The sequence below is a fragment of the Artemia franciscana genome, chromosome 6, assembly GCF_032884065.1.
Source record: "Artemia franciscana chromosome 6, ASM3288406v1, whole genome shotgun sequence".
In the NCBI taxonomy this organism is placed as follows: domain Eukaryota; kingdom Metazoa; phylum Arthropoda; class Branchiopoda; order Anostraca; family Artemiidae; genus Artemia; species Artemia franciscana.
In genome coordinates this window covers 1507549-1524181 of record NC_088868.1, presented here as the reverse complement: position 1 = coordinate 1524181, position 16633 = coordinate 1507549, and the positions used below count along the sequence as shown (strand labels likewise).

The 16633-nt window shown below is 35.3% G+C and overlaps 1 protein-coding gene across 3 annotated transcripts in view; it reads right to left on the bottom strand.

The window, feature by feature from the left end:
* LOC136027893 (uncharacterized) overlaps positions 1 to 16633 on the bottom strand; it is a 72848-nt gene that overhangs the window by 22190 nt on the left and 34025 nt on the right. For all 3 annotated transcript variants that reach the window (XM_065705324.1, XM_065705323.1, XM_065705325.1), the window contains exon 2: positions 14243 to 14288. In XM_065705324.1, coding sequence (XP_065561396.1) covers positions 14243 to 14266 — 24 coding nt within the window. In that variant the 5' untranslated portion in view covers positions 14267 to 14288. The remainder of the gene's footprint in view (positions 1 to 14242; positions 14289 to 16633) is intronic.

Genomic DNA, 16633 nt, shown 5'->3' with positions numbered 1-16633 from the left:
TAATTCTCTGTTGTAGTTTCCAGAATATTTTTACTAAAGCATTATATTTCCATCATGTTTCGGTATACTTCATTATTATTAACCTGACTTTCCTTCTTGAGTGTGGTCGAGACTAGGGACAAGTACCAAATATTTTTTGCAGGGGATAGCAGAGTCTATTTGTCAATTTAAAGAATGACTCCCATCACCTCTTTCTCATTTGTGCATGAATAAGGAGTAAAACTATATAATTTGTTAACCTGTTTATAGGTATTACCCGCGCTAACCAATATGAGGGGGCACATAAGAAAAAAGGCTCAGATATTGGGTTTCAATCCCATTTACTTGCCTTTTATAATCTAAAATATACTGAATTAATAAATGCAAAATAAAAGAGTCAAAATTTAAAAGAAAATCAATCCAAGGAGGGGTGAGTGGCCTTGCGCCAGCCCCCCTTGGTTACGCCTATAGATATTTTACGCGTTTCAATGGCAAAGCCTTGGATGATCAGCTTTCGTCTAGCTATCAGAATCCTAGGAATAGGATCAAAACAATGGGAAGAATCAAATATTGAATTTGTTAAAAGTGCAGACTTGTATGAAATATAACTTGGCAACGTTCAATCAAAGACAATAAGATATTTTCTTTCCTTTATGACAAGCAATAAGCTGTATCTTAGAAAAGGAAATTCAAGAAGAATCTCCAAGTTACGCATCAGCGTAAATTAAGTAAAAGATTTATTTTTGAATCAGTAAGCCAGACGTGTTGCCTAAGGGTATCCATTTTCTGCCACCTGGTATATATCCCAGAATACCATGTGTGCCGCGCAGTTTCGTACTGTTTGGAACAGTTTACACCACTCGCGGCACAGTTTTCGCCATGCTTGGCATTCGCCACCTGGTGCCGGCTATGTCATTTCTGACAGTGGGTGCCCCCTCGATGTTACCCAAAACTTAAAAAGGTATGCCAACACGATCTGAGGATAGGCCCCCTTAGAAAAGCCCTAAAAAAAGGCTCTTTACCGAAAATGAAGATAATTTATGGATTTTTCCCTTGCCATTCCTATCAATACAATGCACGATTGGTAGGGCGTGTCCACAGACTTCGTAGTAACGTTAAGTCTGGTAAGACATATGAATAAAAGAAAAGTTTGTCTGTATAGTACTTTCAATGTAGTTAATAGATGGATAACTAAATGCAAAGAAACATCTTGACCAATATTAATTAAAATAAATGAACACAAGGACGTCAATTCATGAAAAAGTAGGGAGAGGCACGGATTGTTTGGAGAAAAAAAAAAACAAAGAGAAAGGAGTGGTTTGAATAATCTGGGGGAGGGAGTATTTTTTCTTTTTATTTTATTGAAACCACCAAAAATGCAAAAAGCCCCTCTCCCCCTACTTTGACCCATGTGGCACTGAACAAACGTTGCAAACTTTTGGTTACCTGAAGGAGAAATCGCCAAGAAAGGGTAATTAAAACATCCTTTCTCTGCGTTGCACATCCATGTAAGCCACCATCATAATAAGGTTATTCTTTTAAAACTAACTATAAGATTCTTTCCAACATCCACATGAACATACTAATGCAACTCTGATGCATTTATTACGCAATATATACCAAACATCTGGTTTAATCGGTGTATTTTCTAGGTAGTCAGTACAAGTCGGTACCGACTATCAACTGAGGGAAGCCAGCAGAGGGGTCATCACACCTAGACGTTTTAAAATGCCATTTTGGTGTAGTCTTTGATATAGCTGAAAAAAGCCGAAATACTACCCCCTCCCGTTGTGTTTTGAAAATATATTTTTTGGCATATTCAATTTTTAAATAAAAATTCTTTGGCCCCTCCCTAGGACAAGTGAATAGGTGCTGATGGTCATTAATAATATAATATATCTTTCAGATGCTAATTCTTGTAGATTTGTATACTAAGCACTTAGTAGACTTTTTCTATGATTAAACAAAAAAGTTTTTCAGCTATAAGTAAGCAGAAACATTAAAACTTAAAAAACAGAAATTATCCTCTATATGAGGGGTGCTACCCACTTTTGAATCCCTTACTCATTACGCTGAAGTTTTTTAGAGCTCTAAAAAAGCTTCCTATTCCAAATAAACAGCCCTTGTGTTTGAGGGGTTGCTCTTAAAATTGGGCCAAACAGTAAAACTTTAACGTAAAGGGCGATACTTGAAGAAGAGGCAGCCCTCCTCGCATACAGAATAATTTCTTTTCGTTTTAAGCTCTAGTTATTTCTTTATTTATTATTTATTTATTTGAAAACCTATCATACAAAAGCAAGATGACGAGCAGTAAAATTGTTGTCCTTAAAATCATACCGCGAGATGCGCCCCTCTCCGTGGAGACGTTGCCCCAGTAGCAACCTAAGCTTTGCGTCTCTTAAAAAGAGCACTAGAACTTCTAATTTTTTTTAAATGGAGCCCTCTACAGATTTTCTATGGCCATTGGTTCGAAACTATAACCATTGGGGACAAAAAAAGCAAAAACAAATAAAAGTATAGCCGTGATGTTTCTTCTGGTAAAAAAATCCATATTTTCATAGAGATGAGTTTGAAACCTCTACAATATGGTTGAATATATATATATATATATATATATATATATATATATATATATATATATATATATATATATATATATATATATATATATATATATATATATATATATATATATATATATATATATATATATATAGCTCTTGTATGGTTGTTCCCTCCTTTTTCATAAATTAGGAAAAGTTACATAGGCTTTTAGCTTTTGATGGGGGACATTAAACACAATTAGTTTTTTATGTTCAGAATTAGCATAAAAACCCATTCTTCTAATGTATTAATTGTTACCAAGACTCCTTTTTTTAGAGTTCCATTACTATTTTGCCACGTCACTCCTTACTTACAAGCTCGTTGCAATAAACTCTTTGATCATTTTTGATAGAATATTCATAGTTTTTGAAAAGATAAATTTAAAATGATTTTCGAAAGAATTTTTTGAAGAAAGTAGCCTACAATTTTTTAAATCTGTCATGAAGCCTAAAAAACCTGAATTTTTGTTGTTATTTTATTTAGTTAATAGCCGAAAATCCCCGGAAGATATATGCATCGCTTTAAGGTGTATTTCATTTTGGTATATTATTATATATTTATATATTTTCATTATTATATATTTCACCATTACATATTTCATTATTTTATATTTCATTATTTTTTTCATTATTATATTTCATTATTTTCCTTATATTATATATTTTATTATTATATATTTATGATAAATTCTCAATATTTCCTAAGATCTGCTTCACAATTTCTTGTGGTAGTGCAGTGGGTTGATCTCTACTTGACAACATAGTGCCACGTTTTATCCCAGGGGTCGAAAGGAAGAGGACCCATCCGTTAAAAAAGGTCCAAAGAAACATCTATAACTGCCACATACGCCACAAATGGATCAGGAGGAACTACTTATTTCTTAATTTGACTATTTAAGGAACATGACTTATAACTTGGATATCCTCTATATTACACAATCCAATTTACATTTCTGTAAGGATTAACGGTCATTAGAAAAGGTTAAGCTTTTGGCTGAAGTAGAGAGCAAATTTTACGAATCGTGTCCAAAATAGCTAAGAAACAGCTTTCTCTAGGATTATGTGATTGAGTTACAGTTCACAGAGCTTCTAAGATCGGACCCCTAAATGGGAAACTGTAATTTTCTGTCCAGATACATTAGCAGAAATGGACAGGTCTAAAGTCCTTCTTTGAGATAATTGCATTTTGAGATGAACTTTTTTTCTTCCCAAAGATGGAGTTGATAAAGTGGTGCAATGCTAGCAGACTGTTAACTTTTAATAAGGATGTATAATTAGTATTTTCCACGAGAAGGGGTTTGTAAGGGGTCTATACTTTTTTTGGGGGATATCAGTTGGACAAACAATAAGGATAGGAGACCTACCCTTACGTCTATCTTCTCTTTTTACGCTAAAGTCTTAAAGCTATTAAAATAAATCTCATTCATTATGTTAAAAAAAAGTAAAGCTTTTGCGTAAAGAGCTAGAATTTAGGAAGGGACAGCACCCTTATTTACGGAATAATTTCTGTTTGTTTTAAGTCCTAATGTTGTTCATTACTTTCATTTGTATAAACTTGATTTTAATTTAATTCCTAACCATTTTCCAAATCACGCCAGGAAAATTCCCCACTGTGTAAAATTTTACCTGGAAAGTTACGCTCGTAAACTTTCCTCCGCAAAGACCCTCCCTCCCTAAAAAAAAACTATATATATATCCCAATAACAAAAACTCTATGTGAGCATGGGCGAATTTCGTAACTTACAGCCGTTTCCCAAGGGACTATGGAGGGTTATAGGACCCCTAAATTTCAACTTTGCTGAATCAAATAGTTATGTCGAATTTTTATCAGATGTCTTCACAAAAAAATGAATTGGGAGGGGGCTTTGGATCCTTTTGGTCACTTAGAAAGGGTACTAGTACTTTTGATTTATGTTAGAATCAAATAAAAAAACTAGTTTTTTTTAACTGAAAATAAGGAGCGACATTAAAACTTAAAACGAACAGAAACTACTCCGTGTATAAAAGGGGCTGTTCCCTTCTCAAAGCCCCGCTCTTTACGGTAAAGTTTGACTCTTTCTCTCAATTCTACTTTATTAAACAGTAGTAAAAAACTTTAGCGTAAAGAGCGGGGTGTTGAGAAGGAAACAGCCCCTTTCATACACGGAGTAATTTCTGTTTGTTTTAAGTTTTAATGTCGTTCCTTACTTTCAGTTAAAAAACTAGTTTTTTTTATTTAATTTCTGAACTTTTCTAAATTAATGTATGTTTGATTTTGGCTCTCCGCACACAAATTATTAAAATGAAATTTGCATGTTGATTCTTTTTTTAGGCTAAATTGCTTTCTCTTAGTTTTGATCAGAAGATTTTGAGAAATAAAGAGTGGGGAAGGAGGCCTATTTGCTTTTAATTTTTTCGGTTATTTAAAAAGGCAACTAGAACGTTTAATTTTTAACGAATGTTTTTATTAGTAAAAAATATATATAACTTAAGAATTAACTTATGTAGCAAACTTCTATATTCTTATATTTTTATTATGTATATAAGAGGTTTGTCCCCTCGTTAAAACCTCGCTCTTTACATTCAAGTTTAAGTTTTGTCCCAATTCTTTAAGAATGACCCCCGAAGAATAAATAGTTGAAATTACTAAAAATACTTTAGCATAAAGAGAGAGGTATTTAGGAGGAGAAGAACCCCTCATATGCGTAATAATCTCTGTTTGTTTTAAGTTTTAAATGCTGCCCCTTACTTTCAATTGAAAAAACTTTTTCATGTTTATTTTTTCATTGTTTTTTTTTATAGTAATGCTAGAAACTCCTGCGCCCTTTTCATTGAATTTCTTTTCCCCCATGACATATTCCTCCAAAGACAGATCCTCCCACATAGCCCCTCCCCTCGACCCCCCCCCCACCCCCAACCCAAAAAAAAACAAAAAAAACAAGAAGAACAATAGGGAATTTTTGAAGACAGTGGGAAACAAATTAGAATGAATATTTTGGCCCTACGTCCAAGGGCCGTCCTCAGCAATACAAATAAGAAAAAACAACTTTCAAGAGAATAAAATCAATAAAACTAAAATGAACAGTTTTTCAAAACAGTCCCATCATCCTTACCTCAGCGAAGTTCAACCAGGACTGATAAATAAATTGTTATGAAACGAGGCAATTCATTGAAATGAAAGAAAATGATTTTAAAACACATTTTTAATGCCAGCCTAGCTTATTTCGCTGCTGATCTTATAGGTCTATTTGTGACAGGTTCTGTATTAATATCTATTGGTTTTTTATAATATTTCCTTAAATTAGCATTCTTAATAATAATGTTTCCTTAAATGGGGATTTAGGAGAATATTCACTGAATGCTCTATACACAAATTCAATTAAAAATGACCTTCGGAAATATTATGAAAAACCAGTAGATATTAACACAGAACCTGTCACAAACAGACCTATAAGATCAGTAGCGAAAAAAGCTAGGCTGGCATTAAAAACGTGTTTTTAAATCATTTTCTTTCATTTCAATGAATTGCCTCGTTTCATAACAATTTATTTATCAGTCCTGGTTGAACTTCGCTGAGGTAAGGATGCTGGGACTGTTTTGAAAAACTGTTCATTTTAGTTTTATCCTCTTGTAAGTTTTTTTTCTTATTTGTATTACTGAGGACGGCTTTTGGACATAGGGCCGAAATATTCATCCTAATTTGTTTCCCACTGTCTTAAAAAATTCCCTATTGTTCTTCTTGTTTTTGGTGTTTGTGATGGAAAGGCAGTGTGGTCTTCGTCGTTATTTACAAAAAAACTGAAAACGTCTGTACACTTTCTAATAACTATCACTGTATGTAAACACTGGTCAAAGTTTGTAACTTGCAGCCTCTCCCCCGGGGACTGTGGGGGAGTAAGCCATCCCCAAATACATAGTTATTATGGTTTTCGACTATGCTGAAAAAAATGGCAAAATGGAACAAAATCTCAAAATTTTGATTCGTTGACTTTGGGAAAAAATGAGCGTGGGAGGGGGCCTAGATGCCCGCAATTTTTTGGTCAACAGTTTGTGGTAACGAACTGTAGTAAGGAGCGACTCGGCTCAATAGTAACCAAAACTCTAAAAAATGGAATTTTGATACCAATAGCTACATCAAAAGAATCGCATTTTAATGCTGATTTTAAATATAGAAGTTTCATCAAGTTCAGTCTTATCCAGCAAAGGTTACGAGCCTGAAAAATTTGCCTTATTTTAGAAAATAGGGGGAAACAACCCCTGAAAGTCATAGAGTCTTAACGAAAATCACACCATCAGATTCAGCGTATCAGAGAACCGTATTGTAGAAGTTTCAAGCTCCTATCTACAAAACAGGGAATTTTGTATTTTTGCCAGAAGGCAGACCAAGGATGCGTGTTTTTTTTTGTTTTTTTTTCCATGGGTGATCGTACCGACCCAGTGGTCATAGAATGTTGCCAGAAGGCTTATTCTAACAGAAATACAAAGTTCTATTGCCCTTTTGTGAGTGACCAAAAAAATGGATGGCACCTAGGGGTCCTACCACGCTAGTTATTTACCCAAAGTCACCGGATCAAAATTCTGAGATAGCCATTTTATTCAGAGTAGACGAAAGACTTTATAACTATGTCTTTGGGGACGACTTACTCCCCCAGAGTCTCCGTTGGAGGGGCTACAAGTTAAAAACTTTGACCAGTGCCTACATCTAGTAATGGTTACTGGAAAATGTAGAGACGTTTTCAGGGGGATTTTTTGGCTGGGGGGAAGGGTTAAGAAGAGGGAGATATGTTGGGGGAACTTTCCATGGAGGAATTTATCACTGGGGAAGAAAGTTTCCATGAAGGGAGCGCAGGATTATCTAGCATTATTAAAAAAAACAACGAAAAAATAAATATGAAAAAGTTTTTTCAACTTAAAGTAAGGAGCAGCATTAACACAAAACGAACAGAACCTATTACGCATATTACGGGTTCACCTCCTCCTAACATCTTGCTCTTTACGGTATGTAATTTCAACTATTTATTTTACGGCTTTGGATTCAGGGTCATTCTTAAGAAATTAGGACAAAATTTGAGCTTTAGTGTAAAAAGTGAGGTACTGACGAGGGGATGAACCTCCTCATATACGCAATAAAAATATGAGAATACAAAAGTTTGTTACGTAACCTAATTTGTAAGTTACATAAATCTTTTAATAATAAAAATATTTGTAAAAAATTAAGTTCTAGTTGCCTTTTTAAGTACCTAAAAAACCGGAGGGCAACTAGGCCTCCTCCCCCGCTCCTTTTTTCTCAAAATTCTTCGATCAAAACTACGAGAAAGTCATTTAGCCAAAAAAAATAAATATACAAATTTCTTTTTGATTATTCATCTGCGGAGAGCCAAAATCAAAACATGCATTGATTCAAAAACGTTCAGAAATTAAATAAAAAAAAACAGTTTTTTTTCACTGAAAATAAGGGGTGACATTAAAACTTAAAACGATCAGAAATTACTTCGTATATGAAAAAGGCTGCTTCCTCATCAACGCCTCGCTCTTTACGCTAAAGTCCTTTACTGTTATAAATGTAGAGCTCAGAGAAAGGGTCAACTTTAGCGTAAAGAGTGGGACGTTGATGAGGAAGCAGCCTCTTTCATATACGAAGTAATTTCTGTTCGTTTTAAGTTTCAATGTCGCTCCTTACTTTCAGTTAAAAAAACTTATTTTTTTTATTTAATCACTTAAAAAGGGCACTAGAACTTATCATTTCCGTTAGAATGAGCCCTCTTGCGACATTCTATGACCACTGGGTCGATACAATGACCCCTGGAAAAAAAAACAAATAAACACGCACCCGTGATCTGTCTCTGGCAAAAAAAATATGAAATTCCACTTTTTGTAGATAGGAGCTTGAAATCTCTGCAGTAGGGTTCTCTGATATGCTGAATGCAATGGTGTGATTTTCGTTAAGATTCTATGACTTTTAGGGGGCGTTTCCTCCTATTTTCCAAAATAAGGCAAATTTCTCAGGCTCGTAACTTTTAATGACAAAGACTAAATTTGAAGAAACTTATATGTTTAAAATCAGCATAAAAATCCGATTCTTTTGATGTATCTCTTAGCATCAGAATTCCGTTTTTATGGCACTTGGTATTAACTAAGTGACATATAGCAATCGCAAATTCTGTCGGTTGGTTGGTCCCGGTTTTGCTACTTTAGACACTTCCAGGTGAGCTAGGACGATGAAATTTGGCAAGGGAATGGGGGCCCCACTCCCCATCTGGGGGGAGTGGGGGGCCCGTTAATTCGGAAAAATAGAAAAATTGAAGTATTTTTAACTTACGAACGGTTGATCAGATTTTAATGATAATTTAATGTTTGGAAGAATTTCGTGTCTCAGAGCTGTTATTTTAAATCCCGACCGGATCTGGTGACATTGGGGGGGAGTTGGGAGGGGGAAACCTAAAATCTCGGAAAACACTTAGAGTGGAGGGATCGGGATGAAACTTGATGGGAAAAATAAACACAAGTCCTATATACATGACTGACATAACCGGAACAGATCCGCTCTCTTTGGGGTAGTTGGGGGGGGGCTAATTCTGAAAAATTAGAAAAAATGAGGTATTTTTAACTTACTAACGGGTGATCGGATCTCAATGAAATTTGATATTTAGAAGGATATCGTCTCTCAGAGCTCTTATTTTAAATCCCGAACAGATCTGGTGACGTTGGGGGGGGAGTTAGGAGGGGAAACCTAAAACTTGGAAAACACTTAGAGTGGAGGGATTGGGATGAAACTTGGTGGGAAAAATAAGCACAAGTCGTAGATACATGATTGACATAACCGAAACGGATCCGGTCTCTTTGGGGTAGTTGGGGGTGTGGGGGGGTTTAATTCTGAAAAATTATAAAAAATGACGTATTTTAACTTACGAAGGAGTGATCGGATCTTCATGAAACTTCATATTTAGAAGGACCGCGTGACTCAAATCTCTTATTTAAGTCTCAACCGGATGCAGCGTAATTGGGGGGCAGTTGAGGGGAACCGGAAATCAAAGAAAATACTTAAAGCGGTGATAAAAGGATGAAACTGGATGGGAAGAATAAAAACCTGTCTAAGACACGTGATTGACATAATCGGACCGGATCTGCCCTCTTTGGTGGAGTTGGGGGGGGGGGGGTAATTTTGAAAGTTGAGATATTTGTAACTTAGGAAAGGGTGACCAGATCTTAATGAAACTTGATATTTAGAAGGGTCTTGCACTTTAAAGCTCTAATTTTAAATTCCGACCAGATCCTGTGACATTGGGGGGAGTTGGAGGGGGAAACCGGAATTCTTGGAAAACGTGAAAATTGGGGTATTTTTATTTTACGAATAGGTGGTCGGATCTTAATGAAATTGGATATTTAGAAGGAATTCATGTCTCACAGCTCTTATATCGAATCCCGACCAGATCTTTTGACATTGGGGAAAGTTGGAGGGGGAAATCTTGGAAAACACTTGGAGTGGAGGAATCGGGATGAGGCTTGGTGGATAGAATAAGCAAATGTCCTTGATACGTGATTGACGGAATCGTACTGGATTCGCTCTCTTTGGGGGAGTTGGGGGGGAGTTGAGTGATTTGGCGAGTTTGGTACTTCTGGACGTGCTAGGACGATGAAAATTGGTAGGCGTGTCAGGGAGCTGCACAAATTGACTTGATAAAGTTGTTTTCCCATATTCGACCAGCCCCTCTCCCTACCAACAATTTTGTCTAAAAGCAAAAAGTCTATCAGTGGAAAGATGGTATCGTGGATTGAAAACTATAAATTTCTGTCACGATGAATTAGTCGAGATAGACCGTTCTCCAGTCCCTCTTTGAGATAATTCGGTTTCAATATAAACTTTTTTTAAAGAGAAGTTGAGGAATCGGTGAGCTTCTTTGAGAATAGATTTATTAACATTCCAATTAGTTGCTAATAAATTAACCAATATGAATTAAATAATCAAATTTGTCCTTAAGGCCGGAAACTGCACCATAAATTGCACCAGCCGCCATCAAATCTAGTAGAGACGTACACATGAATATATGCCTCGCGGCCCATCCACCCCCCTACCACCAGAGCCGTGAATGTTTACATTTTCTTACTCAAATTACCCGAGAAAACGGCTTTTTCATTATTCAACCATCATGAAAAAATTTGTGCCAACGCATCAGAGACTTAGATGGGACATGCCCCAACAATTAGGGTTGCCACCTGTAGCTGTGCTACTCTAGCGCTAATTCATTATGTTTAGCAATGTAGCACGTGCTCAGGGTTGCCACCTATAGCACGAAAGGTGCTATTTTAGCACATTTAATTATTTTTAGCACTGTAGCATGTGCTCAGGATTGCTACCTGTAGCACGAAAGTAGTATTTTTGTACTATTAGCACCGAAAATCGCTGTGTAGCAAGCAAATTTGAGCAACTGTGACACATTAGGAACTGACCGTGGTGGCAACCCTGCCACCAATTCATCCATCCAAAGGTTATGCGTATGAGTTTTTTACCATTCCGAGTAAAGGAACATCGGAGTTGATAGTAGTTTTGATTTAGTTGGCAAATTATGTTGTTTTACCAGTAACAGAATGGCTGAAAAAGACTTAATACTAAACATTAAATGGCAATTTTCTTTCTTCAGATCTTGAGAAACTGAAAATAATCAAACAGTCCGTGTTGCTCCTCATGTCACCCCGTCGCTCCTGTAAGCAAGGAGCGACATTCCAAATACATAAAATTCATTAAGTTTTAATGTTACTAATGAAAAACTACGAGCTTCAAAAAATATAACTGATTTTCTCAAAAAGGGGAAGGTATCCCCCAAAATTCAAGGAACCTTATTAAAAATTGCACCATCAGATTTGGATTATCAGAAAACCCTACTTCAGACTTTTTAAACTCCCATATTAAAAAATATGGAGTTTTGTATTTTTTGCCCGGAGAAGGATTACGGATGTGTGTCTATTTATTTCTTTTTTTCCGTGTTCTTTCCAGGAGTGATAGCATCGAACCAATGATCCTACAAGTTTGGGAGAGGGCTCATTCGAACGAAAATTAAAAGTTCTAGCGCCCTTTTTAAGTTACCAAAAAAGAAAAAAAATCAAGGTTAACTAGTCCTCCTCCCATGCCCTTTCTTCCCCTAAAGTAGTCCAATAAAAATTTTGAGATGTTCATTTTCTTCAGTACAGTTAAAAGGTCCACCAACTATGTCTTTTAGGATGACATGACCCCAACAGCCCCTGTAGGAAGGCCCACATGTTATGATATTTGCCTATTGTTAACATAGTGTATTTGATATTGGAAAGTATACAGATATATTTTATGGTGGGGGGGAGGGTCTAGGGATCGATTTTTTACAGAGATAATTTTTTATTGGGATGAATATTGGGATTTTCATGTGAACGTGATTTACCACGAAAGAAATTCTTCACAGGGGATTATTACTTGGAGCGATTCTCTATTGGGAAGCTATTCGTGCGAGACACAGGTGGTAGTCTGTCATGACTTGAAAAACGATCAGAAATTAAATTAAAAAAAGCTTTTTTTTAGGTAGAAACGTTCACAAGAAATTTTCTAGGGGGAATTTGCAGCAGGGATGGAATTGACCTGAAGTAATTTCCAGTGTCGAAGATTTTACGAGGGAGTTACTTTCTATGGATGAATTTTACTGGGACAGTATTTTCCATGGAGGGAGAGGTGAATTTACTTAAATTGTTCGAAAAACGGTCAGAAATTAAACATTAAAAAACTTGTTACACTTCAAAAAGTAGAGAAACATTAAAACTTAAAACGACAAGAATTTATTCAATATAAGAGGGGGTTATCCCCTCCTCTATAGCTTACTCTTTACGCCAAAGTTCATTCATTGTCCCAATACAAGGACCACAAGGTCCTTGTATTGGACCGTTTAATAAAAGGACCGTTTAATTAGAAAAATAAGCAGTTTTTTTTTAAAGTACTAAAAAGCTTTAGCGTGAAGAAGCAAGGTGTTAAGGAAGGGGTCGTTAATTTTATTATTTATCAGCACCTATTCAGGCGCACGAGGGCCGTTTAATCATAATCGGAACCTTTTTAAAGTTGTCAGAACCATTTATTTTGAAATGAATTTTCAGAACCATTTTATTTAAAAACACCCCCCCCCCTATTTTCGGTTGTGACTCCTAAGCTTTTGCTTTCTACTCTAAGCTAGTTAAACATTTCTAATACATGTTGATCTTCGTAGATAATGTAATTATCGATGCTGTTGTTTTAGGATCATGCCACCTCGACCCACCGTTGATCTATTCACGCCTAAAGTCTCCGATATTTTTTTTCTTTGTGTTCTCTAAAATTATGAAGTTTTTAGGACAGTATCATATTTTCGTCACTGATTTCTTGTTGAACCATGAAAAAAAAAACAAGCGTTAATTAGTTAAATTCATTATTAGTTAATTAGTTAAATTAGCTAAATTCATTATTAGTTAATTAGTTAAATTAGTTAAATTCATTTTTAGTTAATTAGTCCAATTAGTTTTAATTCACAAACGGTTTTCGTCAAAATTCGAGCATAACAATCTGATCATTCCAAAGACAATTAAACCTTTCTTAACATATTCGGTACCATAGCCAATTATCGTTTTAGCCAATTATCCCGTGTCGTTCTTTTCTTTTTTTAAATTTGGCTCCTGATACTACCAAAAACTCCTTCCGGAGTTGTTTTTCATTATTAATTGAGTTCCTATTTTTTTTTTAGGTTTGTACGACATAGTATATGTCTGTGCAATTTTCCACTTAACTAATTTAAACAGCCAGATTCCCCAAACACTATCCTTGGTACATCATAGATGTAAATATACCTCAGAAGGATAGTAAGTCCTTATCTGTAGGATAGTCAATCCTGCGTCCTTTACAGAGATGACGTCATGAGAATACGTAATGGCACTAATTCCCCAAACACTATCCTTGGTGCATCATAGATGTAAATATACCTCAGAAGGATAGTAAGTCCTTATCTGTAGGATAGTCAATCCTGCGTCCTTTACAGAGATGACGTCATGAGAATACGTAATGGCACTAATTCCCCAAACACTATCCTTGGTACATCATAGATGTAAATATACCTCAGAAGGATAATAAGTCCTTATCTGTAGGATAGTCAATCCTGCGTCCTTTACAGAGATGACGTCATGAGAATACGTAATGGCAGTTATGCTACTGCAGGGAAAAAATAGTCAAAGATAGTAAAAATATACTTTGTTTTTACTAATTGTACTAGAATAGATTTTACTGCCTTCTTCTCAAAAATTCTAGCACATCAGATCTGTGTGAGAGATATCAAGAGATAAGATGTGTCGAAGAACAAGAAAGCTGAACTAAACCCAAGCGCAAAAATAATGGACTAAACAGATAGTCACATTTAAATAATCAAGACTGCATCCAAGAGGGTTTAATGGGTTTGATCCAACGTCGTCCACGCCTTCCTACCCCTGAAATTTTTGTACTACCCACAAAAAAGTAGCAAAATGCATTTAAACTAATTTTTTGATGCGTTTCGTAAAGAGTTTTATTTGTAAGCCCCTCAAAAAAAAAAAATCTGGGTATGCCACATGTCAAGTAGTAGTTATAATTCAATGTATAATTAGGGGTAGATGACACTTTATGAACAATTTACTACAAGCTATCCGAAAAATAAGAAATTACTTACAGTTTCTTCAAACAGATTTTCCATCTATTAATTGATTCTGCTAAATCTAAAAGAAAAGATTTCGGTAAAAAACAAAGAATAGAAACTAGTGAAAGAATTGAATTACGTCACATCCGGAACAAACAATTAAAATGAGCAAAAATATGATTGATAAGTTGATTAAATATTGAACTGTTTTTAACAGGTCAAAATACTAAAAACTTCCGTACAACAAAATCGACCTAAAACTTTAATGGAAGAATATGAGATTTGGATTGAACCGCAGAGGGGTAGTCAAACTTAAATGGGAGGATTCAGCAACACCCCACTTTCTAAAAATGTACATTCTTAAGGTATATTTTTTAAATTTAATGCATAAAATGTGTATTGCGATTCTTGTAATTTGCAATTTAGGTCATTAGTTCGGTCTTTTTCACTTCTTCTAATGATTCAATAAGCCAATTCTAAAATTCATATTCTCACAGCATCAAAAAATTATAATTCTTTAAAAATACCAAGGGACCGATCTTAGTTCGGTAAAAGTTTTTTCTGGGTATTTGGGACAACATTCATACGAAAAACATTTTTCCAAAACTAATTAAGGCCCTAGACGAATAAATAACTTGCTATATATGTTAACAACATTTGCTAGCATGTTAACAACAGGCACCTTGCATGACTCACAATCCTTTCCCCAGGGGCTTTGGGGGCTTTTTGTTAACCCTAAGAAATACTTATTTGACCTTTGGGCTATTTTGAACAAAACAACTATCTCGAAATTTTAACCAAATGTATTTGGGTGAAAAAGGTTGCGAGGGAGGGCTGGCTACTCTCCGATGATTTTTTACTCTTAAAAGGACACTAAAACTTCTGATTTCCGATTGAGTGAGCCCCCCCTCAGAATAGTCAAAAGTTTATATGACCATCTCTTCCATATGAAGTGCCTCTGGTAAACAAAAAATAAATAAAATAAATGATAAAAAACTTAGAGCCTTGTGGCTGTTAATTATAGGCACGGCTACACTACTTCCTGTGATTAATTACACCAGAATATCTTCAATATAAATATCTAGGAATCTATTTTAATAATTTGTGTCTATACTTTCTCTTACCTATTCCCCTCATGTTTAACCTTCAAAAACGACAATGAAAGATACTAAATAAAGTGATAAGACTCCACTATCTTTAACCTAATCCACAATTCTTTGGTGTATCCCAGAAGTTGTAGGCCATCATCCAGGTTATATATATATATATATATATATATATATATATATATATATATATATATATATATATATATATATATATATATATATATATATATATATATATATATATATATATATATACATATATATACATATATATATTCATATATAAACTCTATTCTTTTATCTATTTGTGTCATTAGCATGCAGAGCTTCCACGAGATGCACTTTGTGCAGATGACCAGTGTATGCACGTCTTCCGGGACATACTATAAAAGAACTTTGATAGCCAAAAAACTGATGAAAAACCTTTATTCCTTTCGTCTATCAGTGTCATCAATATATAGAGCTTCCACGAGATGCACTTCGTGTGGATTATCAGTATCTGCGCGTCTTCTGGGACACACTATAAAAGAACTTTGATATCGAAAAAACTGATGATAGCGAAAAAAACACCTTTATTCATTTCGTCTATCAGTGTCATCAACGTGCAGAGTTTGCACGAGATACAGTTTGAGCGGATGATCAGTTTGAGCGTGTCTTCCGGGACACTACAAAAGAACTTTGACAACGAAAAAAACTGATGATAGCAAAAAAAAAAAACACCTTTTTTCCTTTCGTCTAACAGAGTCACCAACATGTAGAGCTTCCACAAGATGCTCAGATGATCAGTATGTGCTCAGATGCTCAGATGATTAGTATGTGCGTGTCTTCCCACACTATAAAAGAACTTTGATATCGAAAAAACTGATGATAGCGAAAAAAACACCTTTATTCATTTCGTCTATCAGTGTCATCAACGTGCAGAGCTTGCACGAGATACAATATGAGCGGATGATCAGTTTGAGTGTGTCTTCCGGGACACTACAAAAGAACTTTGACAACAAAAAAAACTGACGATAGCAAAAAAAAAACCGCCTTTATTCCTTTCGTCTATCAGAGTCACCAACATGTAGAGCTTCCACAAGATGCTCAGACGATCAGTATGTGCTCAGATGCTCAGATGATTAGTATGTTCGTGTCTTCCCACACTATAAAAGAACTTTAATAGCAAAACAACTGATGATAGTAAAAAAAACTTTATTACTTTCGTCTATCTATGTAATCAATATATACAGAGCTTCCGTGAGATGCATTTTGCTTGGATGACTAATATGGTGCGCGACGTCTGGGGACCGTGAACGAGAAACTGCAACATGAG